Source organism: Heptranchias perlo, chromosome 19 (assembly GCF_035084215.1).
Source record: "Heptranchias perlo isolate sHepPer1 chromosome 19, sHepPer1.hap1, whole genome shotgun sequence".
Taxonomy (NCBI): domain Eukaryota; kingdom Metazoa; phylum Chordata; class Chondrichthyes; order Hexanchiformes; family Hexanchidae; genus Heptranchias; species Heptranchias perlo.
The window spans coordinates 416,667-442,156 of record NC_090343.1 but is presented as its reverse complement, the minus strand read 5'-3'; the positions used below and the strand labels follow the sequence as shown (position 1 = coordinate 442,156).

Genomic DNA, 25,490 nt, shown 5'->3' with positions numbered 1-25,490 from the left:
AGAACTACATCACTTTCAGACTTAATGAAGAATTCTATCTTATTATGGTCACTCTTCCCGAAGGGCTCCTTCACAACAAGATTATTAATTAACCCTTTCTCATTGCACAATACCAGATCCAAAATAGCCTGTTCCCCAATTGGTTCCTCAATATACTGATCCAGAAAACCATCTCGTATACATTCCAGGAATTCGTCCTCCACAGTATTAGTGTTAATTTGGTTTGTCCAATCTATATGTAGATTAAAGTCCCCCATGATTACTGTATTACATAAGAACATAAGAAATAGGAGCAGGAGTAGGCCAATCGGCCCCTCGAGCCTGCTCCGCCATTCAATAAGATCATGGCTGATCTGATCCCAACCACAAATCTAAAGAACACAATAAGTAGGAGCAGGACCCGGCCACTCAGCCCCTGGGCCCTCTCCGCCACCCACAGGGCCTTGACCGATCCGAACTCAGCTTCATGTCCAATTTCCTGCCCGCTCCCCGTAACCCCTAATTCCCTTTACTTCTAGGAAACTGTCGATTTCTGTTTTAAATTTATTCAATGATGTAGCTTCCACAGCTTCCTGGGGCAGCAAATTCCACAGACCTACCACCCTCTGAGTGAAGAAGTTTCTCCTCATCTCAGTTTTGAAAGAGCAGCCCCTTATTCTAAGATTATGCCCCCTAGTTCTAGTTTCACCCATCTTTGGGAACATCCTAACTGCATCCACCCGATCAAGCCCCTTCACAATCTTATATGTTTCAATAAGATCGCCTCTCATTCTTCTGAACTCCAATGAGTAGAGTCCCAATCTACTCAACCTCTCCTCATATGTCCACCCCCTCATCCCCGGGATTAACCGAGTGAACCTTCTTTGTACTGCCTCGAGAGCAAGTATGTCTTTTCTTAAGTATGGACACCAAAACTGTATGCAGTATTCCAGGTGCGGTCTCACCAATACCTTATATAACTGCAGCAATACCTCCCTGTTTTTATATTCTATCCCCCTAGCAATAAAAGCCAACATTCCGTTGGCTTTCTTGATCACCTGCTGCACCTGCATACTAACCTTTTGATTTTCTTGCACGAGGACCCCCAGATCCCTTTGTACTGCAGTACTTTCCAGTCTCTCGCCATTAAGAAAATAACTTGCTCTCTGATTTTTCCTGCCAAAGTGCATAACCTCACATTTTCCAATATTATATTGCATCTGCCAAATCTCCACCCACTCACCCAGCCTGTCTATATCCCCTTGCAGGTTTTTTATGTCCTCCTCACTCTCTACTTTCCCTCCCATCTTTGTATCATCTGCAAATTTTGATATGTTGCACTCGGTCCCCTCCTCCAAATCGTTAATATAGATTGTAAAGAGTTGGGGACCCAGCACCAACCCCTGTGGAACACCACTGGCTACTGGTTGCCAGTCCGAGAATGAACCATTTATCCCAACTCTCTGCTTCCTGTTAGATAACCAATCCTCCACCCATGCCAGAATATTACCCCCAATCCAGTGATTCTTTATCTTGAGCAATAATCTTTTATGTGGCACCTTGTCGAATGCCTTCTGGAAGTCTAAATACACTACGTCCACTGGTTCCCCTTTATCCAACCTGTACGTTATATCCTCAAAGAACTCAAGCAAATTTGTCAGACATGACTTCCCCTTCATAAAGCCATGCTGACTTTGTCCTATTAAATTATGCTTATCTAAATGTTCCGTTACTGTCTCCTTAATAATAGACTCCAAAATTTTACCCACCACAGATGTTCGGCTAAGTGGCCTATAATTTCCAGCCTTCTGCCTACTACCTTTTTTAAATAACGGTGTTACATTAGCAGTTTTCCAATCTGCCGGGACCTCTCCTGAGTCCAGGGAATTTTGGAAAACTATCACCAAAGCATCCACAATCCCTACTGCCACTTCCCTCAAGACCCTAGGATGTAAGCCATCAGGTCCAGGGGATTTATCCGCCTTGAGTCCCATTAATTTACTGAGTACCATCTCCTGAATGATTTTAATCGTATTTAGCTCCTCCCCACCTCGAGCCCCCTGTTTGTCCAGTGTTGGGATATTCTTAGTGTCCTCTACCGTAAAGACTGAAACAAAATATTTGTTCAGCATTTTTGCCATCTCCATGTTTCCCACCATTAATTTCCCGGTCTCATCCTCTAAGGGACCTACGTTTGCCTTAGCCACCCTTTTTCTTTTTATATAACTATAGAAACTCTTGCTATCTGTTTTTATATTTTTTGCTAATTTCTTTTCATAATCTAACTTCCCTTTCTTAATCAATCCTTTAGTTACTTTTTGCTGTCTTTTGAAGACTTCCCAATCTTCTATCCTCCCACTACGTTTGGCTACCTTATATGTCCTTGTTTTTAGTCGGATACTATCCTTAATTTCTTTACTTAGCCACGGATCGCTGTCATTTCTTTTACACCCTTTTTTCCTCAGTGGAATATATTTTTTTTGAAAGTTGTAAAATAACTCCTTAAATGAACACCACTGTTCATGTACCGTCTTACCCTTTAATCTATTTTCCCAGTCCACTTTAATCAATTCCGCTCTCATACCATCATAGTCTCCTTTATTCAAGCTCAGTACGCTTGTTTGAGAATCAACCTTCTCACCCTCTAATTGGATATGGAATTCAACCATGTTGTGGTTGCTCATTCCAAGGGGATCCTTAACTAGGACATTATTAATTAATCCTGACTCATTACACAGGACCAGGTCCAAGGTTGCCTGCCCCCTTGTAGGATCAGTTACATACTGCTCAAGAAATCCATCCCTAATACACTCAATAAACTCTTCCTCAAGGCTGCCCTGCCCAATTTGATTTGTCCAGTTAATATGATAGTTAAAATCCCCCATAATTACAGCTGTTCCCTTATTACATGCCCCGACTATTTCCTGATTAATACTTCTTCCAGCAGAGTTGCAACTATTAGGAGGCCTATATACTACGCCCACTCGTGTTTTTTTCCCCTTATTATTCCTTATCTCTACCCAAACTGTTTCATTATCTTGATGCTTTGTCCCAATATCATTTATCTGTATTACAGTGATTCCTTCCTTTATTAACATAGCCACCCCACCTCCCCTTCCTTCCTGCCTGTCCTTCCTGATTGTTAAATACCCTGGCATATTTAATTCCCAGTCGTTGTCACCCTGCAGCCATGTTTCTGTAATGGCCACAAGATCATACCCATACGTAGTTATTTGTGCCGTTAACTCGTCCATTTTGTTACGAATGCTACGTGTATTCAGATAAAGAACTTTCAAATCTGTTTTGTGACGCTTAGTTCCTGCTTTTTCCTTTTTTAACACTTTACCTATTACTCCATACCTTCTGTCCCTTCCTGATACGCTTTCCTCTGTCTCCCTGCTCAGGTTCCTAACCCCCTGCCACTTTAGTTTAAACCCTCCCCAACAGCACTAGCAAACACTCCTCCTAGGACAGCGGTCCCGGCCCTGCCCAGGTGCAGACCGTCCGGTTTGTACTGGTCCCACCTCCCCCAGAACCGTTTCCAGTGTCCCAGGAATTTGAATCCCTCCCCCTTGCACCATTCCTCCAGCCACGTATTCATTTGAAATATCCTCCTATTTCTACTCTGACCAGCACGTGGCAGTGGCAGCAATCCTGAGATTACTACCTTTGAGGTCCTATTTTTTAATTTACCTCCTAACTCCCTATATTCTGCTTTTAGGACCTCATCCCCTTTTTTACCTATATCGTTGGTGCCTATGTGCACCACGACAGCTGGCTGTTCGCCCTCCACCTCCAAAATGTTCTGTAGCCGCTCCGAGACGTCCTTAATCCTTGCACCAGGGAGGCAACACACCATCCTGGAGTCTCGGTTGCGGCCGCAGAAACGCCTGTCTATTCCCCTTACAATTGAGTCCCCTATCACTCTTGCTCTTCCACTCTTTTTCCTCCCAGCCTGTACAGCAGAGCCACTCGTGGTGCCAGGAAGTTGGCTGCTGCTGCCGTCCCCTGATAATTCATCCCCCCCAACAGCATCCAAAGTGGCATATCTGTTTGAGAGGGGGATGGCCACAGGGGACCCCTGCACTACCTGCCTGCACCTCTTACTCTTCCTGGTGGTCACCCATTCACTTCCTGCCTGTATACCCTTTACCTGCGGTGTGACCAACTCGCTAAACGTGCTATCCACGAGTTTCTCTGCATCGGGGATGCTCCACAGTGAATCCACCCGCAGCTCCAGCTCCGAGATACGATCGGTCAGTAGCTGCAGGTGGACACACTTCCTGCACACATGGTCGGCAGGGACACTGGTAGTGTCCATGACTTCCCACATCTTGCAGGAGGGGCACATCACGGGTGCGAGGTCTGCTGCCATGACTTGCCTCAGCTTAGTTACCCCTTTTAAATTACATTGAAATTAGAAAATGTTAACTGTACTAGGGACCTAGGTTCACTTAAAAAAACACACTACCTGCTATAAAACCTGCAGACCTTCCCTTTCTTATTACTTTACTTACAGTAAAATGGTAGAAATACTCACCAGAACCTACTCACCAGAACCTACTCACCAATCAGCTGCCTCCCCTGTGCCGCGTCACTTTCTGACTGGTGACGTCACCCCGAACTGCCGCTGGTCTCAGAGTCTCGGTCTCAGAGTAAGCTCTGGTCTCGCTCTCTCCGCGCTGTTTATATCCCCGTTCTGGTCTCACTCTCTCCCGCCGCTCACCGACTGAACTCTCACTCTCTCCGCGCTGTTTATATCCCCGTTCTGGTCTCACTCTCTCCCGCCGCTCACCGACTGAACTCTCACTCTCTCCGCGCTGTTTATATCCCCGCTCTGGTCTCGCTCTTTGCCGCCACTCACCGACTGAACTCTCACTCTCTCCGCGCTGTTTATATCCCCGTTCTGGTCTCGCTCTTTGCCGCCACTCACCGACTGAACTCTCTCTCTCTCTCCGTGCTGTTTTTATCCCCGCTCTGGTCTCACTCTCTCCCGCCGCTCACCGACTGAACTCTCACTCTCTCCGCGCTGTTTATATCCCCGCTCTGGTCTCACTCTCTCCCGCCGCTCACCGACTGAACTCTCGCTCTCTCCACGCTGTTTATATCCCCGCTCTGGTCTCGCTCTCTCCGCCGCTCACCGACTGAACTCTCGCTCTCTCCGCGCTGTTTTTATCCCCGCTCTGGTCTCACTCTCCCGCCGCTCACCGACTGAACTCTCGCTCTCTCCGCGCTGTTTTTATCCCCGCTCTGGTCTCACTCTCCCGCCGCTCACCGACTGAACTCTCGCTCTCTCCGCGCTGTTTTTATCCCCGCTCTGGTCTCGCTCTTTGCCGCCGCTCACCGACTGAACTCTCGCTCTCTCCGCTCTGTTTTTATCCCCGCTCTGGTCTCGCTCTCTCCCGCCGCTCACCGACTGAACTCTCGCTCTCTCCGCGCTGTTTATATCCCCGCTCTGGTCTCACTCTCTCCCGCCGCTCACCGACTGAACTCTCTCTCTCTCCGCGCTGTTTATATCCCCGCTCTGGTCTCACTCTCTCCCGCCGCTCACCGACTGAACTCTCGCTCTCTCCGCGCTGTTTATATCCCCGCTCTGGTCTCACTCTCTCCCGCCGCTCACCGACTGAACTCTCTCTCTCTCCGCGCTGTTTATATCCCCGCTCTGGTCTCACTCTCTCCCGCCGCTCACCGACTGAACTCTCGCTCTCTCCGCGCTGTTTATATCCCCGCTCTGGTCTCGCTCTTTGCCGCCGCTCACCGACTGAACTCTCGCCCTCTCCGCGCTGTTTTTATCCCCGCTCTGGTCTCACTCTCCCGCCGCTCACCGACTGAACTCTCGCTCTCTCCGCGCTGTTTTTATCCCCGCTCTGGTCTCACTCTCCCGCCGCTCACCGACTGAACTCTCGCTCTCTCCGCGCTGTTTTTATCCCCGCTCTGGTCTCGCTCTTTGCCGCCGCTCACCGACTGAACTCTCGCTCTCTCCGCGCTGTTTATATCCCCGCTCTGGTCTCGCTCTTTGCCGCCGCTCACCGACCCTTGTTACATGCCTTTCTAATTTCTTGCTTTATACCATCCCCTACATTACCGCTACTGTTTGATGGCCTATAAACAATTCCCACCAATGTTTTCTGCCCCTTGCTGTTTCTTAGCTCCGTCCAAACTAATTCTACATCTTGATCTTCTGAGCCAAGATCCTTTCTCACTATTGTACTGATCTCATCCTTTATTAACAGAGCTACCCCACCTCCTTTTCCTTTTTGCCTGTCCTTCCTAAATGTCGAATATCCTTGAATATTCAGTTCCCAGCCTTGGTCATCCTGCAGCCTCGTCTCCGTAATGGCAATGAGATCATACCCATTTACTTCTATTTGTGCTGTCAATTCATCTACCTTGTGAATGCTGCGTGCATTCAGATAAAGTGCCTTTAATTTTGCCTTTTTAACATTTTTTCCTATTTTGACCTTATTTGCTGCTGGCCATTGTTTTTGCTGCCTTCCAATTTCACTTACTGCTTTTCTGCTTTCCACTTCCATCTCCTCTCAGGTTCCCATCCCCCTGCAAATTAGTTTGTTTAAACCCTCCCCAACAGCACTAGCAAACCTCCCCGCAAGGATATTGGTCCCAGCCCTGTTGAGGTGCAACCTGTTCGGCTTGTACAGAACCAGTCCCCATGCCTCAGGAATCTAAAGCCCTCCCTCCTGAACTATCTCTCCAGCCACGCATTCATCTGCTCTGTCCTTCTATTTCCATACTCACTAGCACGTGGCACTGGGAGTAATCCAGAGATTATTAACCTTGAGGTCCTGCTTGTTAATCTCATTCCTAACTCCTTAAACTCTGCCTGCAAGACCTCATCCCTCTTTGGTCATTGGTACCGATATGGACCATGACCTCTGGTTGTTCCCCCCCGCCCCCAAGAATGTTCTGCAGCCACTCAGTGACATCCATGACCCTGGCACCAGGGAGGCAACATACCATCCTGGAATCACATCAGAAGCCAGTCTTCAGCCAATTTGATTCACTCCACGTGATATCAAGAAATGGCTGAGTGCACTGGATACAGCAAAGGCTATGGGCCCCGACAACATCCCAGCTGTAGTGCTGAAGACTTGTGCTCCAGAACTAGCTGCGCTTCTAGCCAAGCTGTTCCAGTACAGCTACAACACTGGCATCTACCCGACAATGTGGAAAATTACCCAGGTATGTCCTGTCCACAAAAAGCAGGACAAATCCAATCTGGCCAATTACTGCCCCATCAATCTACTCTCAATCATCAGCAAAGTGATGGAAGGTATCGTCAACAGTGCTATCAAGCGGCACTTACTCATCAATAACCTGCTCACCGATGCTCAGTTTGGGTTCCGCCAGGACCACTCGGCTCCAGACCTCATTACAGCCTTGGTCCAAACGTGGACAAAAGAGCTGAATTCCAGAGGTGAGGTGAGAGTGACTGCCCTTGACATCAAGGCAGCATTTGACCGAGTGTGGCACCAAGGAGCCCTAGTAAAATTGAAGTTAATGGGAATCAGGGGGAAAACACTCCAGTGGCTGGAGTCATACCGAGCACAAAGGAAGATGGTAGTGGTTTTTGGAGGCCAATTATCTCAGCCCCAGGGCATTGCTGCAGGAGTTCCTCAGGGCAGTGTCCTAGGCCCAACCATCTTCAGCTGCTTCATCAATGACCTTCCCTCCATCATAAGGTCAGAAATGGGGATGTTCACTGATGATTGCACAGTGTTCAGTTCCATTCACAACCCCTCAAAAAATGAAGCAGTCCGAGCCCACATGCAGCAAGACCTGGACAACATCCAGGCTTGGGCTCAGAAGTGGCAAGTAACATTCGCGCCAGACAAGTGCCAGGCAATGACCATCTCCAACAAGAGAGAGTCTAACCACCTCCCCTTGACATTCAACAGCATTACCATCGCTGAATCCCCCACCATCAACATCCTGGGGGTCACCATTGACCAGAAACTTAACTGGACCAGCCACATAAATACTGTGGCTACAAGAGCAGGTCAGAGGCTGGGTATTCTGCGGCGAGTGACTCACCTCCTGACTCCCCAAAGCCTTTCCACCATCTACAAGGCACAAGTCAGGAGTGTGATGGAATACTCTCCACTTGCTTGGATGAGTGCAGCTCCAACAACACTCAAGAAGCTCGACACCATCCAGGACAAAGCAGCCCGCTTGATTGGCACCCCATCCACCACCCTAAACATTCACTCCCTTCACCACCGGTGCACAGTGGCTGCAGTGTGTACCATCCACAGGATGCACTGCAGCAATTTGCCAAGGCTTCTTCGACAGCACCTCCCAAACCCGCGACCTCTTCCACCTAGAAGGACAAGGGCAGCAGGGACATGGGAACAACACCACCTGCACGTTCCCCTCCAAGTCACACACCATCCTGACTTGGAAATATATCGCCATTCCTTCATCATCGCTGGGTCAAAATCCTGGAACTCCCTTCCTAACAGCACTGTGGGAGAACCTTCACCACACGGACTGCAGCGGTTCAAGAAGGCGGCTCACCACCACCTTCTCGAGGGCAATTAGGGATGGGCAATAAATGCCGGCCTCGCCAGCGACGCCCACATCCCATGAACGAATAAAAAAAAGGAAAAGCCTTACTGCTCCCCTAACTATGGAATCCCCGATCACTATTGCTCGCCTGACCTTTCTCCTACCCCCCGCCCCCCTCCCCCCACCCCCGTACAGCTGAGTCATCCATGGTGCTGTGGTCTTGGCTGTGGCTGCACTCCCCAGAGGAACCCTCTCCCCACCAGTATTCAGAACTGACTATTGGTTAGAGAGTCTTATCCCACTATTCCTATACTCACTAGTGGGTGACACTGGGAGTAAACCAGAGATTACTACATTTGAGATCCTGCTCTTTGACTTCCTTCCTAGCTCCTGAAACTCTGTCTGTAGGACCTCATTTCCTACCCATTGGTTCCAACCTGGACCATGACTTCTGGCTGTTCCCCTTCTCCCTACATAGGATGTCGTGTGACTTTGATAAGAGCCGTTTCAGTACTGTGGCACTGGTGGAAACCTGATTGGAGGGGTTCAAACATGGAGTTGCAGGAAAGATGGGTATGGATTTGGGAGGCGACAGCACGTTCAAAGTCTGTGAAGAGGAAAGGGGATTGGAGATGAGACGGTAGTTTGAAAGGACAGTGGGATCAAGGGTGGGTTTTTTGAGCTATCCTGGGGCCCAGGAAGGGAAGTGGACGGTCAGCAGTTTGGTGGGAATAGGGTTGAGGGAGCAGGAGGTGGGTCTCATGGACAAGATGAGCTCAGAGAGGGCATGAGGAGAGATAGGAGAGAAACGAGAGAAAGATGCGAATTCAGGGGGAGAACAGCATTTAAAAAGGAACAGAAGAAAGAAGAGAGAAGAAAAACACACGCACACACAGATTCACACACACAGGCACACAGACACAGAGACAGACACGCAGGCGCACACACACACACACACACGCACAGAGACTCACACAGACACAGACACACACACACACACACACAAAATAGAGTGACTTGTAAGTGCTTAAGTGGAAAACAAGAGATGGTTAAATGGCAAAAGTAACTGTATCCTGAGACAATAGAATCATAGAAAGGTTACAGCACGGAAGGAGGCCATTCAGCCCATCGAGTCCGTGCCAGCTCTCTGCAAGAGCAATCCAGCTAGTCCCACTCCCCCGCCCTATCCCTGTAGCCCTACAGATTTTTTCCTTTCAAGTACTTATCCAGTTCCCGTTTGAAGATCATGATTGAATCTGCCTCCACCACCCCCTCAGGCAGTGCATTGCGGATCATAACCACTCGCTGTGTAAAAAAGTTTTTCCTCATGTCGCCTTTGGTTCTTTTGCCAATCACCTTAAATCTTTGGCCTCTGGTTCTTGACCCTTCCACCAATGGGAACAGTTTCTCTCTATCTACTCTGTATAGACCCTTCATGATTTTGAATACCTCGATCAAATCTCCTCTCAACCTTCTCTGCTCTAAGGAGAACAATCCTAGCTTCTCCAGTCTATCCACGTAACTAAAGTCCCTCATCCCTGGAACCATTCCAGTAAATCTCTTCTGCACCCTCTCTAAGGTCTTCACATCCTTTTTAAAGTGCGGTGCCCAGAACTGGACACGATACTCCAGTTGTGGCCGAACCAGTGTTTTATAAAGGTTCATCATAACCTCCTTGCTTCTATGCCTCTATTTATAAAGCCCAGGATCCCGTATGCTTTTTTAACCACTTTCTCAATCTGCCCTTCCACCTTCAATGATTTGTGCACATATACCCCCAGATATCTCTGTTCCTTCACCCCATTTAGAATTGCACTTCAGTTTATATTGCCTCTCCTCGTTCTTCCTACCAAAATGTATCACTTCACACTTTTCCACTTTAAATTTCATCTGCCACGTGTCCGCCCATTCCACCAGCCTGTCTATGTTCTCTTGAAGTCTGTCACTATCCTCCTCACTGTTCACTACCCTTCCAAGTTTTGTGTCATCTGCAAATTTTGAAATTGTGCCCTGTACACCCAAGTCCAAGTCATTAATATATATCAAGAAAAGCAGTGGTCATAGTACTAACCCCTGGGGAACATCACTGTACACCTCCCTCCAGTCCGAAAAACAACCGTTCACGACTACTATCTGTTTCCTATTACTTAGACAATTTCATATCCATGTTGCCACTGCCCCCTTTTATTCCATGGCCTTCAACTTTGATAACAAGCCTATTATGCGGCACTTTATCAAACATCTTTTGGAAGTCCATATACACCACATCAGCCACGTTGCCGTCATTGACCCTCTCTGTTACCTCATCAAAAAACTGAATCAAGTTAGTTAAACACGATTTGCCTTCAACAAATCCGTGCTGACTTTCCCTAATCAATCCACACTCGTCCAAGTGACTGTTAATTTTGTCCCAGATTATCGTTTCTAAAAGTTTCCCCACTACCGAGATTAAACTGACATTTGCAATTCTCCAGTCCTCTGGCACCACCCCCGTATCTCAGGATGTTTGGAAGATTATGGCCACTACCTCCGCAATTTCCACCCTTACTTCCCTCAGTAGCCTAGGATGCATCCCATCCGGACTGGGTGACTTATCTACTTTTAAGTACAGCTAGCCTTTCTAGTACCTCCTCTTTATCAATTTTTAGCCCATCCAGTATCTCAACTACCTCACTTCAATGATAAAGGAGGATATAACGAGAGGTAAGCAGCCAACCCTAACCCTAACCTTATGGGTTGAATTGAGAAATAGGAAAGGATCTAAGACTATAGTGGGAATTGTGTTTTGGACCCCTGGCAGCAGCTCTGAAGTGCTAGATTGTATAAATGTGGAGATTAGACAAGCGTGTAAGAAAGGCATAGTGGTCTTAATGGGGGACTTTAACCTTCACATAGATTGGGATCAATCAGGGACCAAAAAGGAGATCTATGCTTGGAGGCAGAGGGCATGGCTGAGGTACTAAATGAGTACTTTGCATCTGTCTTTGCCAAGGAAGAAGATGCTGCAAAAATCACAGTAAAAGGGGAAGTACATAGGAACAGGAGTAGGCCATTCAGCCCCTCGTGCCTGCTCCGCCATTTGATAAGATCATAGCTGATCTGTGATCTAACTCCATATACCTGCCTTTGGCCCATATCCCTTAATACCTGTGGTTGCCAAAAAGCGATCTATCTCAGATTTAAATTTAGCAATTGAGCTAGAATCAATTGCCGTTTGCAGAAGAGAGTTCCAAACTTCTACCACCCTTTATGTGTAGAAATGTTTTCTAATCTCACTCCTGAAAGGTCTGGCTCTAATTTTTAGACTGTGCCCCCTACTCCTAGAATCCCCAACCAGCAGAAATAGTTTCTCTCTATCCACCCTATCTGTTCCCCGTAATATCTTATAAACTTCGATCAGATCACCCCTTAACCTTCTAAACTCTGGAGAATACAACCCCAATTTGTGTAATCTCTCCTCTTAACTTAACCCTTGAAGTCCGGGTATCATTCTAGTAAACCTACGCTGCACTCCCTCCAAAGCCAATATGTCATTTCGAAGGTGCGGTGCCCAGAACTGCTCACAGTACTCCAGGTGCGGTCTAACCAGGGTTTTGTATAGCTGCAGCATAACTTCTGCCCCCTTGTACTCCAGTCCTCCAGATATAAAGGACAACATTCCATTAGCCTTATTGATTATTTTCTGCACCTGTTCATGACACTTCAATGATCTATGTACCTGAACCCCTAAGTCCCTTTGGACATCCACTGTTTTTAACTTTTTACCATTTAGAAAGTACCCTGTTCTCTCCTTTTTTGATCCAAAGTGGATGACCTCACATTTGTCTACATTGAATTCCATTTGCCACAGTTTTGCCCATTCACCTAATCTATCAATATCCCTTTGTAATTTTATGTTTTCATCTACACTGCCTACAATGCCACCAATCTTTGTGTCATCGGCAAACTTAGATATGAGACTTTCTATGCCTTCATCTAAGTCGTTAATAAATATTGTGAATAATTGAGGCCCCAAGACAGATCCCTGTGGGACTCCACTAGTCACATCCTGCCAATGTGAGTACCTACCCATTATCCCTACTCTCTGTCGCCTTTCACTCAGCCAACTTCCTAACCAAGTCCGTACTTTTCCCTTGATTCCATGGGCTTCTATCTTAGCTAACAGTCTCTTATGTGGGACCTTATCAAATGCCTTCTGGAAGTGCATATAAATAACATCCATTGACATTCCCCTGTCCACTACTTTAGTCACCTCTTCAAAAAATTCAATCAGGTTTGTCAGGCACGACCTACCTTTCACAAATCCATGCTGAACACAGTCTCCAAATTGAGTCTAACCAGAGCCCTGTACACTGAAGCATAACTTCCTCCTCTTTATATTCCAGCCCCCTTGAGATAAAGGCCAACATTCCATTCGCCTTTTTGATTATTTTTTGTACCTGTGCACTAGCTTTTAGTGATCTGTGTACACCAAAATCCCTTTGATCCTCCACAGTTCCTAGTCCCTCACCTTTAAGAAAATATTCCGATTTGTCTTTCTTGGATCCAAAGTGGATGACCTCATACTTCCCCATAGTAAATTCCATCTGCCATGGGGGACCCTAACCCAGTTCTGAGACAGGGGAGGGGTGAGAGTGGAAGTGAGGAAAATGGGATGGACCCAGTCAGGGCCCTGTTTCCATAGAATCATAGAAAGTTATGGCACAGAAGGAGGCCATTCGACCCATCGTGTCTGTGCCGGCTGAAAAAGAGCTAGCCAGCTTAATCCCACTTTCCAGCACTTGGCCTGTAACCTTGTAGGTTACTGCACTTCAAGAGCACATCCAAGTACTTTTTAAATGAAGGCAATCGTTGGCTAAGGAAAAAGGAGGACATTTCAGAAGTCTGGGTTGGAGGAAGTAAATGTAAATTGCTGTCTCACCTGGAGGGAGTGTTTGCAGCATGGGACAATGTTTTGGGAAGTGGTGAATAAGCATAACACAGCTTGAGAGGTAGTGCATTACCCCAGTGTACACATTTTGTGGAGTCCTCAGGCACCAATGTTGGTGTACGTCAGACCATTAATACAACAAAAAGTAACAAAATCGGACATCACCACTTCCTTAACTGGAATGTTCCAGAGCGCATCTAAAATTATGTAAAGCCCTGATATTGGCTGATTGACTAATATGTGCCTTTTTCTAATTTTTCAGCCGTCCCAACACATCCTTTAACTGGTTTATCAACCCTTTGAAATCCTTTGTCTACTTTATCTGGAAGAACTACAAGTGGTACATCATTGGCCTGCTGGTCCTCGTCATCCTGGCTCTCTTTATCTTTCTGATCCTTTACACCATGCCACAGTTCATTAGTGAGAAGATCATCAATGGGCGGGCACTACCCCAAACAGTGACGACTCGGGCACTGCCCCAAACACAGTGACAGCTCGAGCACTGCCCTAAACAGTGACGACTTGGGCACTGCTCCAAACAGTGACGACTCGGGCACTGCCCCAAACAGTGACGACTCGGGCACTGCCCCAAACAGTGACGACTCGAGCACTGCCCCAAACAGTGACGAATCGGGCACTGCCCCAAACAGTGACGACTCGGGCACTGCCCCAAACAGTGACGACTCGGGCACAGCCCCAAACACAGTGACAAATCGGGCACTGCCCCAAACAGTGACGACTCGGGCACTGCCCCAAACACAGTGACGACTCGGGCACAGCCCCAAACACAGTGACGACTCGAGCACTGCCCCAAACACAGTGATAGCTCGGGCACTGCCCCAAACAGTGACGACTCGGGCACTGCCCCAAACACAGTGACGACTCAGGCACTGCCCCAAACACAGTGACGACTCGAGCACTGCCCCAAACACAGTGACGACTCGGGCACTGCCCCAAACACAGTGACGACTCGGGCACTGCCCCAAACACAGTGACGACTCGGGCACTGCCCCAAACAGTGACGACTCGGGCACTGCCCCAAACAGTGACGACTCGGGCACTGCCCCAAACAGTGACGACTCAGGCATTGCCCCAAACAGTGATGACTCGAGCACTGCCCCAAACACAGTGATAGCTCGGGCACTGCCCCAAACAGTGACGACTTGGGCACTGCCCCAAACAGTGATGACACTGGAATCGGTCCCAGTCTGAGTCTGTGGACCCTCTAAAGGCCTCGGTCACTGCTTCACCCTCGCACCCTGTGGAATGAAACTCTAGAGCCGTGGCGGGCTGAGTTTAACAAGGGCTCACGTTGTCTGTTGGCAATTCATAAACTTACCGCAGAGTTTTTTATACTCCTGAAACATTAACTGGAGGGTATTCCACATGATGTAAGCTGAAATTGGCTTTTCCAAACAGGCGATTTAACACAAGTATTGTCGACTGTAGCTAAACGTCTCGGATAGTTAGCAACATTTACCCGCAGCCTTAAACTACCCAATACAATAACAAGCGGCAACTGAGAGACACCAATAAGGGTATAGCTATCCACCCGAATACATGTAGCAGCTCCTCGACAAGTCACGAGAAACACTTTTTGACTCAGTAATAATTTGTGCACTTTGCAATAGGGCAAATTAGTGGGGATTCTTTATACCAATAGAATTTTGTAAATTCTGATCTGCAGTCAGAACAATGTATTAGAATAAAGTTTATGTTTTTTAGTTATTAACTATCTTGAATTATGTACTTTTATATTTGTCTTTTACTAAATTTTGATTGCAAATTGTAATATCTTGTCTCTTGTATATCAATTGTAATCTACTTTTTGGCACCATGATTGGATGTAATTTGATCAGCTGTATGCTCTGTGATTGGATGCAATTTGATCAGCTGTATGCTCTGTGATTGGATGTAATTTGATCAGCTGTATGCTCTGTGATTGGATGCAATTTGATCAGCTGTATGCTCTGTGATTGGATGCAATTTGATCAGCTAGGTGCACTATGGTTGGATGGGTTTTAAGATGATGAATGTTTGTATTTATATTTCTAAGCTGTATTGCTCTTCAAAATATATAACATTTGTACAAAATGATGTAGTAAAATTCCTAGACAGGTAAGTAGGGTGTATGTTTCTCTAAATTTACAATGACAAGGTTGTAAAATGCAGATGGTTGGGATCAGGAGGACTTGTGTCACAGTGGATTAGACATTGACCTTTCACCTCTGAATTTGAACTGAGCCCGGATCGGTGGGATGAAATTCTTCTGTGCCTGTTCTCTGTTACTGACTAGAAGTGCAAGTGATTTCTTATCACTCAGATTCATCAGCAAGTACCAGTCTCACAGTCTTTTGGACTTTTCATGTAAAGTTGGAATACTTGGGTCACAAACCGCCGAACAATTTATCTAAGTGTAGGAATTTGCAGGATCTGTTGCACCATGCTACACCACTCGTCCTGTTAGAGGCGTTCCCTCTGAAAGTTGTTTAAATAATCACAAATGCAGTTCCTAGAAGGGAGCAGGAAGGTACAAATGGACATAGACAGACTAAGTAAATGGGCAAAACTATGTCAGATGGAGTTCAACATGGGCAAGTGTGATGTTCAAGAAAGACAAATCAGAGTATTTTTTTAATGGTGAGAGACTAAGAACTGTGGAGGAGAAAAGGGATTTAGGTGACAATGTACACAAATCACTAAAAGCTAGTATACAAAAAACAATCAGAAAGGCTAAAGGAATGTTGGCCTTTATCTGAAGGGGGCTAGATTACAAAGGGAAGGAAATTATGCTTCAGTTGTACAGAGCCTTAGTCATCTGGAGTATTGCGCTAAGTTCTGGGCATCGCACCTCAGGAAGGATATATTGGCTTTGGAGGAGGTGCAGTGAAGATTCACCAGAATAATACCAAGGCTTAAAGGGTTAAATTATGAGCCCAGGTTGCATAAACTTGCCTTGTATTCCCTTGAGTTTAGAAGGCTGAGGGATGATTTGATCGAGATATTTAAAATGATAAAGGGATTCAATACGGTAGATACGGAGAAACTATTTCCTCTGATGGGGGAATCCAAAGTCAGAAGACATAGATTTAAGGTTATTGGTAAAAGAGCCAGAGGGGAGATGAGGAGAATTTTTTTTTAATGCAGAGATTTGTTATGATTTGGAATGCATTGCCTTGAAAGGGTGGTGGAAGCAGATTCAATAGTAACTTTCAAAAAGGAATTGGATAAATACTTGAAGGGAAAAAATTACAGGGCTATGGGGAAAGAGCAGGGGAGTGGGACTAATTGCATTGCTCTTCCAAAGAACTGGAACAGGCACAATGGGCCGAATGGCCTCCTTCTGTGCTGCATCGTTCTCTGATAAATCATGTACCCTTCAACTTCTTGGGCCTTCAGTCCAGCTGTTAGTTTGGCCCAGTCAGTAGCACTCTCACCTCTGAGTCAGAAGGTTGTAGGTTCAAACTCCACTTGAGACAAGAAGTAAGTCTGATGAACAGGAAGCAAGTGGTAGATGCAAGGCTGTGGGTGTGGGAGGGTTAATGGTTGTGACCCCGGCCCACAGGCAGTGAGTATTGGAGGGTTAATGATTGTGACCCCGGCCCACAGGCTGTGGGTGTGGGTGTGGGAGGGTTAATGATTGTGACCCCGGCCCACAGGCAGTGGGCGTGGGAGGGTTAATGATTGTGACCCCGGCCCACAGGCTGTGGGCGTGGGAGGGTTAATGATTGTGACCCCGGCCCACAGGCTGTGGGCGTGGGAGGGTTAATGATTGTGACCCCGGCCCACAGGCTGTGGGCGTGGGAGGGTTAATGATTGTGACCCCGGCCCACAGGCTGTGGGCGTGGGAGGGTTAATGATTGTGACCCCGGCCCACAGGCTGTGGGTGTGGGAGGGTTAATGATTGTGCTCCCGGACCAGCAGCTCAGAGGTGAGTTTCTCATCACAGTGAGTTCTGAAAGTGACTTCAATAAACGGGGAGCTTCAGGGATTCTGCAGAAAGTGGGTCCTGTCCAAAGCAACTTTCGGCCACTGGGTTAAACTGGCCTCAGGATGGGAAGGGTTTCAGGATGGGCCTTAAGATGAGCCTCAGTTAAGTCCAAAACTAGGGACTTAAATTTAAACAAAGATTTAAAGATATGATAGTAGATAAGCAATGACAAACATTTAAAGAAATAATTCATAATTCTCAATGAATATACATACCCTTGAGGAATAAAAACTCCACAGGATGGAAGGGTTGTCTTATGAGGAAAGATTGAACAGGTTGGGTCTATTTTTCTCCCAGGAGACCGAGTGAACGAAAGCCGAACCGAATAGAACAGAGCCAAGGCTGAGTCCGTGACCCTGTACCGATTTCTCTCGATCAATTTATTTTTATCTGTGTCTATCTCTGTATCTGTTGCTACCTGTGTGCTTATTTGTTTGTGTGTGTATATTTAGAATCAGAGAATCATTACAGCACAAAAGGAGGCCATTCGGCCCATCGACCCGTGTCGGCTCTTTGTAACAGCCATCCAGTTAGTCCCATTCCTGCACTCTCCCCGTAGCCCTGCATATTTTTTCCCTTCAAGTATTTATCCAATTCCTTTTTGAAAGCCACGATTGAATCAGCTTCCACCGCCTTTTCAGGCTGCCCATTTCAGATCATAACTACTCACTACGTAAAAAAGTTTTTCCTCATGTCGCCTCTGGTTCTTTTGCCAATCACCTTAAATCTGTATCCTCTGGTTCTTGACCCTTCTTCCAATGGGAACAGTTTCTCTTTATTTACTTTATCTAAACCCCCTCATGATTTTGAACACTTCTATCAATCTCCCCTTAACCTTCTCTGCTCCAAGGAGAACAACCCCAGCTTCTCCAGTCTATCAACGTAACTGAAGAGCCTCATCCCTGGAACCATTCCAGTAAATCTTTTCTGCACCCTCTCTAAGGCCTTCACATCTTTCCCAAACTGCGGTGCCCAGAAAAGGACACAATACTCCAGTTGTGGCCCAATCAGTGTTTTATAAAAGTTCAACATAACTTTCTTGCTTTTGTACTCGATGCCTCTATTTTAAAAAGCATTTGGACAGTTACATGGGTAAGATGGGTATAGAGGGATATGGGCCAAGTGCAGGCAATTGGGACTAGCTTAGTGGTATAAACTGGGCAACATGGACATGTTGGGCCGAAGGGCCTTTTTCCATGTTGTAACTTCTATGATTCTATGATTCTATTTATAAAGCCCAGGATCCTATATGCTTATTTAAAACAGCATTATCAACCTATAGACCATAAGACCATAAGAGATAGGAGCAGGAGTAGGCCATTCGGCCCCTTGAGCCTGCTCTGCCATTTAATGAGATCATGGCTGATCTGATTTTTACCTCAACTCCACTTTCCCGCCTTTTCCCCATATCCTTTGACTCCCTTGCTGATCAAAAATTTGTCTAACTCAGCCTTGAATGTATTCAATGACTCAGCCTCCACAGCTTTTTGGGGTAAAGAATTCCAAAGATTCACAACCCTCTGGGAGAAGAAATTCCTCCTCATTTCCGTCTTAAACAGGTGACCCCTTATTCTGAGACTATGCCCCCAAGTTTTAGATTCCCCCATGAGGGGTAACATCCTCTCAGCATCTACCCTATCAAGTTCCCTCAGAATCTTGTATGTTTCAATAAGATCTCCTCTCATTCTTCTAAACTCCAATGAGTATAGACCCAAACTGTTCAATCTTCCCTCATAAGGCGGTGGCTGGAGTCATACCTAGCACAAAGGAAGATGGTAGTGGTTATTGGAGGCCAATCATCTCAGCCCCAGGACATTGCTTCAGGAGTTCCTCAGGGCAGTGTCCTAGGCCCAACCATCTTCAGCTGCTTCATCAATGACCTTCCCTCCATCATAAGGTCAGAAATGGGGATGTTCGCTGATGATTGCACAGTGTTCCATTTGCAACCCCTGAGATAATGAAGCAGTCCGTGCCCGCATGCACCAAGACCTGGACAACATCCAGGCTTGGGCTCATAAGTGGCAAGTAACATTTGCGCCAGACAAGTGCCAAGCAATGATCATCTCCAACAAGAGAGAGTCCAACCACCTCCCCTTGACATTCAATGGCATTACCATCGCCAAATCCCCCACCATCAACATTGTGGGGGTCACCATTGACCAAAAACTTAACTGGACCAACCGTACAAGACCAAAGGGTCCAGAGGGGCAATTTTTTCACTCAAAGGGTGGTGAGTGTTTGGAACGAGCTGCCAGAGGCAGTAGTAGAGGCGGGTACAATTTTGTCTTTTAAAAAGCATTTGGACAGTTACATGGGTAAGATGGGTATAGAGGGATATGGGCCAAGTGCAGGCAATTGGGACTAGCTTAGTGGTATAAACTGGGCAACATGGACATGTTGGGCCGAAGGGCCTGTTTCCATGTTGTAAACTTCTATGATTCTATGATTCTATATAAATAATGTGGTGACAACAGCAAGTCAGAGGCTGGATATTCTGCGGCGAGTGACTCACCTCCTGACTCCCCAAAGCCTTTCCACCATCCACAAGGCACAAGTCAGGAGTGTGATGGAATACTCTCCACTTGCTTGGATGAGTGCAGCTCCAACAACACTCAAGAAGCTCGACACCAACCAGGACAAAGCAGCCCGCTTGATTGGCACCCCATCCACCACCCCAAACATTCACTCCCTTCACCACCGGCGCACAGTGGCTGCAGTGTGTACCATCCACAGGATGCACTGCAGCAACTCGCCAAGGCTTCTTCGACAGACCCTCCCAAACCCGCGACCTCTACCACCTAAAAGGACAAGGGCAGCAGGCACATGGGAACAACACCACCTGCACGTTCCCCTCCAAGTCACACACCATCCCGACTTGGAAATATATCGCCGTTCCTTCATCGTCGCTGGGTCAAAATCCTGGAACTCCCTTCCAAACAGCATTGTGGGAGAACCTTCACCACATGGACTGCAGCGGTTCAAGAAGGCGGCTCACCACCACCTTCTCAAGGGCAATTAGGGATCGGCAATAAATGCCGGCCTCGCCAGCAACGCCCACATCCCATGAACGAATAAAATAAAACCCTTCCATACCCGGAATCAACCGAGTGAACCTTCTCTGAACCGCCTCCAATGCAAGTATGTCCTTCCTTAAATAAGGGCACCAGAACTGTACGCAGTATTCCAGATGTGGTCTCACCAGCACCCTGTACAGTTGTAGCATGACTTCCCTGCTTTTATATTCCATCCCCCTAGAAATAAAGGCCACTATTCCATTTGCCTTCCGGATTACCTGCTGCACCTGTACGTTGACTTTTTGTGTTTCATGTACGAGGACACCCAGATCCCTCTGTACCGCAGCATTTTGTAGTATTTCTCCATTCAAATAATATTTTGCTTTTTTATTTTTCCTCCCAATGTGGACGACTTCACATTTTCCCACATTATATTCCATCTGACAAATTTTTGCCCATTCTCTTAACCTGTCAATATCGCTTTGCAGACACTTTGGGCTCGATATTACCAGGGCGGCGGGTTCGCGGCGATTGGGCGCGTGGGTAACTCGCCCGGTGAAATCAGTCTGCCCCGCGCGCAATCGCAGGCTGATTGGATCCACTTACCTGTTCTTCCGGGTTTCCCGCTGCTAAGCTGCGCAGCGGGCAGTCCTCCATTGACTGATGCTGCAAGAAATAGGAAAAATTACAGCATGGAGCAGCCCAGGGGGAAGGCTGCTCCCAGGTTTAATGATGCCTCACTCCAGGTATCATTGGATGGGGTGAGGAGGAGGGGGAGGACAGAGATCCTCCCCCCGGTGGGCGGGAGGAAGCGGCCTGCCTCTGCCACCAAGAAGGCCTGGCTCGAGGTGGCAGAGGAGGTCACCAGCACCACCAACATATCACGCACCTGCATACAGTGCAGGAGGCGCTCCAATGACCTAAGTAGGTCAGCCAAAGTGAGTACACTTACTCATTCCCCTACACTCCGTCTGCCACATCACCGCCCCCACCCCACATCTCCTTCTGCACTGCCAACACTACTCTGTCACATCACCCCTCACACCCACTCAAAGCTCATCCTCATCTTACCTGCACTTACTCACCTCGCCAGTACTCATCCCGCCACTACCACTCAACCCAATCCTCATACAATCTCATGGCTCTATCTCATACTCACCCTCTCGTGCATCTCTTTCACAGTCAGCCTCACTCAACCTGCCACTACCTGTGCTGCAGCCACAGGGCATGCATCACATATATGCAGTAGGCAAACTTGTCATGAGCATGAAGGGGATGCACAAGGGTGTTTGAGGGTTTGTCATGGTTTTTACTTATATTTAGTTTCTGAGCAACTCACATTACATATTATATTGGCACCACTACTGCCACGTCTTTGCAAATCTTGTCTGGTTTGTGCTATAATGCCCTTTCCTGAGGATCACAATGAAGACCCACAACTGATGCCACCCATTGTGTCACTGCAGAGTGGGTGTAGGTGCATTTGCAGGGCTCTTTTGTGCAGACGGCTGAGAGACGTCGGCGATGTCCCCGGTGGCACCCTGGAAGGATGTGGAGGAGAAGTTGTTGAGGGCAGTGGTGACTTTGACAGCGACAGGTAAGAAGATGGTGCTCGGGCCAGCCGGGAGCAGCTCGGCATGAAGGAGGTTGCAGATGTCCACGACTACATGTCGAGTGACTCTGAGCCTCCGTGTGCACTGCTGCTCAGAGAGGTCCAGGAAGCTGAGCCTTGGTCTGTGGACCCTGTGGCCCCTGTGGCGAGGGTAGTGCCCTCTGCAATGCATCTCTCTCTGCGGTTGCCCTCCCTCCCGCTGTGCAGGTGGATGTGTCACAGCACTGTGTTGTGGAGCTCCACGTGTCAGAGGTGGATGGCGTGGCCGGTGAGGCTGGTGATGCTGTTCGCCCTCCGAGGAGGTCATGACTGCAGCTACGGCGGTCCCCATCCGGAAGATGTACATCTGAGGGGGTCCGCAAGGTAGGTACATGTGTCTGGACACCGGGGTAAGTGTGCAAGTTTGTGAATTTTAGTGTTAGGAGGAGGGTGGTGGAGGCCAAACTTTGTCCAAAGTGACAGAGTGGCCTCCTGCAATGAGTGAGGGTCTCCCCCCCCACCTGTCAAATGGACCTTTGCAGCTGCCACAGGCTGATGGCTGCAACACGTCCATTTGAACTGGGAGTGTTTCCCCCAGTGCGGGAAACAGTCTCAGTTGTATGTAAAATCCCATCCCTGCCAAAATATCTCATTAATCAGGTCTGTAAACGACCTGAAATACCAAAATAAATACCTTAGTGGCACCTCGCCGGCTTTAATTGCCGGCGGGAGTCCCACATGCGGGTGCTGCGCACGCATGTCAGCGCATCTGTGGGAAACCCGGAAGTGGGCGGGTTGGAGCCGGGCTCCCAACCTTCCCCGGGAATCGACGGTTTTCGTGGCCCCCCCGCCAGGAACGCACCCGATCGCGGATGCTAAAATCGAGCTCTTTGTGTCTTCATCGCAACTTGGTTTTCCACCTATCTTTGTATCATCAGCAAATTTGGCCACAAGACACTCTGTTCCTTCATCCAGGCCATTGATATATATTACATAAGAACATAAGAAATAGGAGCAGGAGTCGGCCATACGGCCCCTCGAGCCTGCCCCACCATTCAATAAGATCATGGCTGATCTTCTACCTCATTTAATATGTATCCAGAATATTAAACTCCAGCCCAGTTATAGGGGTTATTAACATCAGAAACAAACCCCAACTGTCAGAATGAACATGGTTCAGTCCTGGATGTGATTAACAGTAGCAATAACACAGAATCCAACCCCTGCACTCACAGGTGAACTTGCTGGTGTCTCCGCAGGTTAGATGAATGAGTGAATCCCTTCCCACACACGGAGCAGGTGAACGGCCTCTCCTCAGTGTGAGTGCGTCGATGATGTGTCAGCAGTTCCCATTTGCTCTTAAAGGTCTTCTCGCAGTCAGAACATTTAAAAGGTCTCTTATCAGTGTGAACAAGTTGGTGTGTCAGTAGGTGCTGTGACTGAATGAATCCCTTCCCCCACACGGAGCAGGTGAATGGTCTCTCCCCAGTGTGAGCACGCTGGTGGGCAATGAGAGTGGATGACTGCCTGAACCTCTTCCCGCAGTGAGAGCAACTGAACGGTCTCTCGTCAGTGTGAACTCGCTGGTGTCTAATCAGTCCCTCCGAGCTTTTAAACCTGTTCCCACAGTCAGAGCATTTAAAAGGTCTCTCCGCAGTGTGAATAAGCTGGTGTGTTCGGAGGGCGAATGACTGAGTGAATCCCTTCCCACACAGAGAGCAGGTGAACGGCCTCTCCCCAGTGTGACTGTGTCGATGAGTTTCCAGCTGGAAGGGGTAATTGAATCCCTTCCCACAGTCCCCACATTTCCACGGTTTCTCCATGGTCTGGGTGTCCTTGTGTCTCTCCAGGTTGGATGATCAGTTGAAGCCTCGTCCACACACAGAACACGTGTACGGTTTCTCCCCACTGTGAATGGTGCAATGTTTTTTCAGGCTGTGTAACTGGTTAAAGCTCTTTCCACAGTCAGTGCACTGGAACACTCTCACTCGGGTGTGTGTCTCGGTGATTTTCCATTCACACTGATGTTTGATCTTTTCCCACAGACACAACAGACAAACATTTCTCCTTCCACATTCAAAGGCCGATGATATTCAGGTCCTGATGAATCGAGTGACTCGGTCAGATCTTGACGTGATGTGTGGTTTGAGTTTCCTGTCTGCGAATCCTCCCCTTCTAATTCCCTGTAAAAGGAGTTTACAAAAGTCATCACTGTAAATACAGGATAGAAATTCAGAACAGACAATTCTAGTTTCTATGGATCATTTTTTTCTCTCTTTAGCCTCCAAAGCTGTAAATCCCTGTCCCACACTCTCCCTCCTCCTTGTGCTGAAATCCAAACCCATCGCACCATCTCCAACATTTTTTCCTCCGATGTGCTGAATTCAGTTCTACACTAACGGGTTCCCCTCCCTCTCCTCCCCTGAAGGTGCTGACTCTGACTGGGTTCAGTTCCACACTCACTGGTTCCCCTCCCTCTCCTCCCCTGAAGGTGCTGACTCTGACTGGGTTCAGTTCCACACTCACTGGTTCCCCTCCCTCTCCTCCCCTGAAGGTGCTGACTCTGACTGGGTTCAGTTCCACACTCACTGGTTCCCCTCCCTCTCCTCCCCTGAAGGTGCTGACTCTGACTGGGTTCAGTTCCACACTCACTGGTTCCCCTCCCTCTCCTCCCCTGAAGGTGCTGACTCTGACTGGGTTCAGTTCCACACTCACTGGTTCCCCTCTCTCTCCTCCCCTGAAGGTGTTGACTATCGTTCTTGTATCCTAACTCGCACCAAGTCCCATTCACCCATCACCCTTGTGTTCAATGACCTACAGTGACTCCCGGTCCAGCAACACCTCATATTTAAGAACATAAGAAATAGGAGCAGGAGTAGGCCAATCGGCCCCTCGAGCCTGCTCCGCCATTCAATAAGATAATGGCTGATCTGATCCTAACCTCAAATCTAAAGAACACAAGAAGTAGGAGCAGGACCCGGCCACTCAGCCCCTGGGCCCTCTCCGCCACCCACAGGGCCTTGACCGATCCGAACTCAGCTTCATGTCCAATTTCCTGCCCGCTCCCCGTAACCCCTAATTCCCTTTACTTCTAGGAAACTGTCGATTTCTGTTTTAAATTTATTCAATGATGTAGCTTCCACAGCTTCCTGGGGCAGCAATTCCACAGACCTACTACCCTCTGAGTGAAGAAGTTTCTCCTCATCTCAGTTTTGAAAGAGCAGCCCCTTATTCTAAGATTATGCCCCCTAGTTCTAGTTTCACCCATCCTTGGGAACATCCTAACCGCATCCACCCGATCAAGCCCCTTCACAATCTTATATGTTTCAATAAGATCGCCTCTCATTCTTCTGAACTCCAATGAGTAGAGTCCCAATCTACTCAACCTCTCCTCATATGTCCACCCCCTCATCCCCGGGATTAACCGAGTGAACCTTCTTTGTACTGCCTCGAGAGCAA

The 25,490-nt window shown here is 47.7% G+C and overlaps 2 protein-coding genes across 3 annotated transcripts in view; one reads left to right on the top strand and one right to left on the bottom strand.

The window, feature by feature from the left end:
* fer1l4 (fer-1 like family member 4) overlaps positions 1-15,227 on the top strand; it is a 320,348-nt gene extending 305,121 nt beyond the window's left edge. For both annotated transcript variants that reach the window (XM_068000123.1, XM_068000124.1), the window contains one exon: positions 13,698-15,227. In XM_068000123.1, coding sequence (XP_067856224.1) covers positions 13,698-13,926 — 229 coding nt within the window. In that variant the 3' untranslated portion in view covers positions 13,927-15,227. The remainder of the gene's footprint in view (positions 1-13,697) is intronic.
* LOC137335055 (zinc finger protein 239-like) overlaps positions 1-24,212 on the bottom strand; it is a 53,181-nt gene extending 28,969 nt beyond the window's left edge. Inside the window, exon 1 of the mRNA XM_068000131.1 lies at positions 23,265-24,212. Coding sequence (XP_067856232.1) covers positions 23,265-23,854 — 590 coding nt within the window. The 5' untranslated portion in view covers positions 23,855-24,212. The remainder of the gene's footprint in view (positions 1-23,264) is intronic.
* Positions 24,213-25,490: the final 1,278 nt, after the last annotated feature.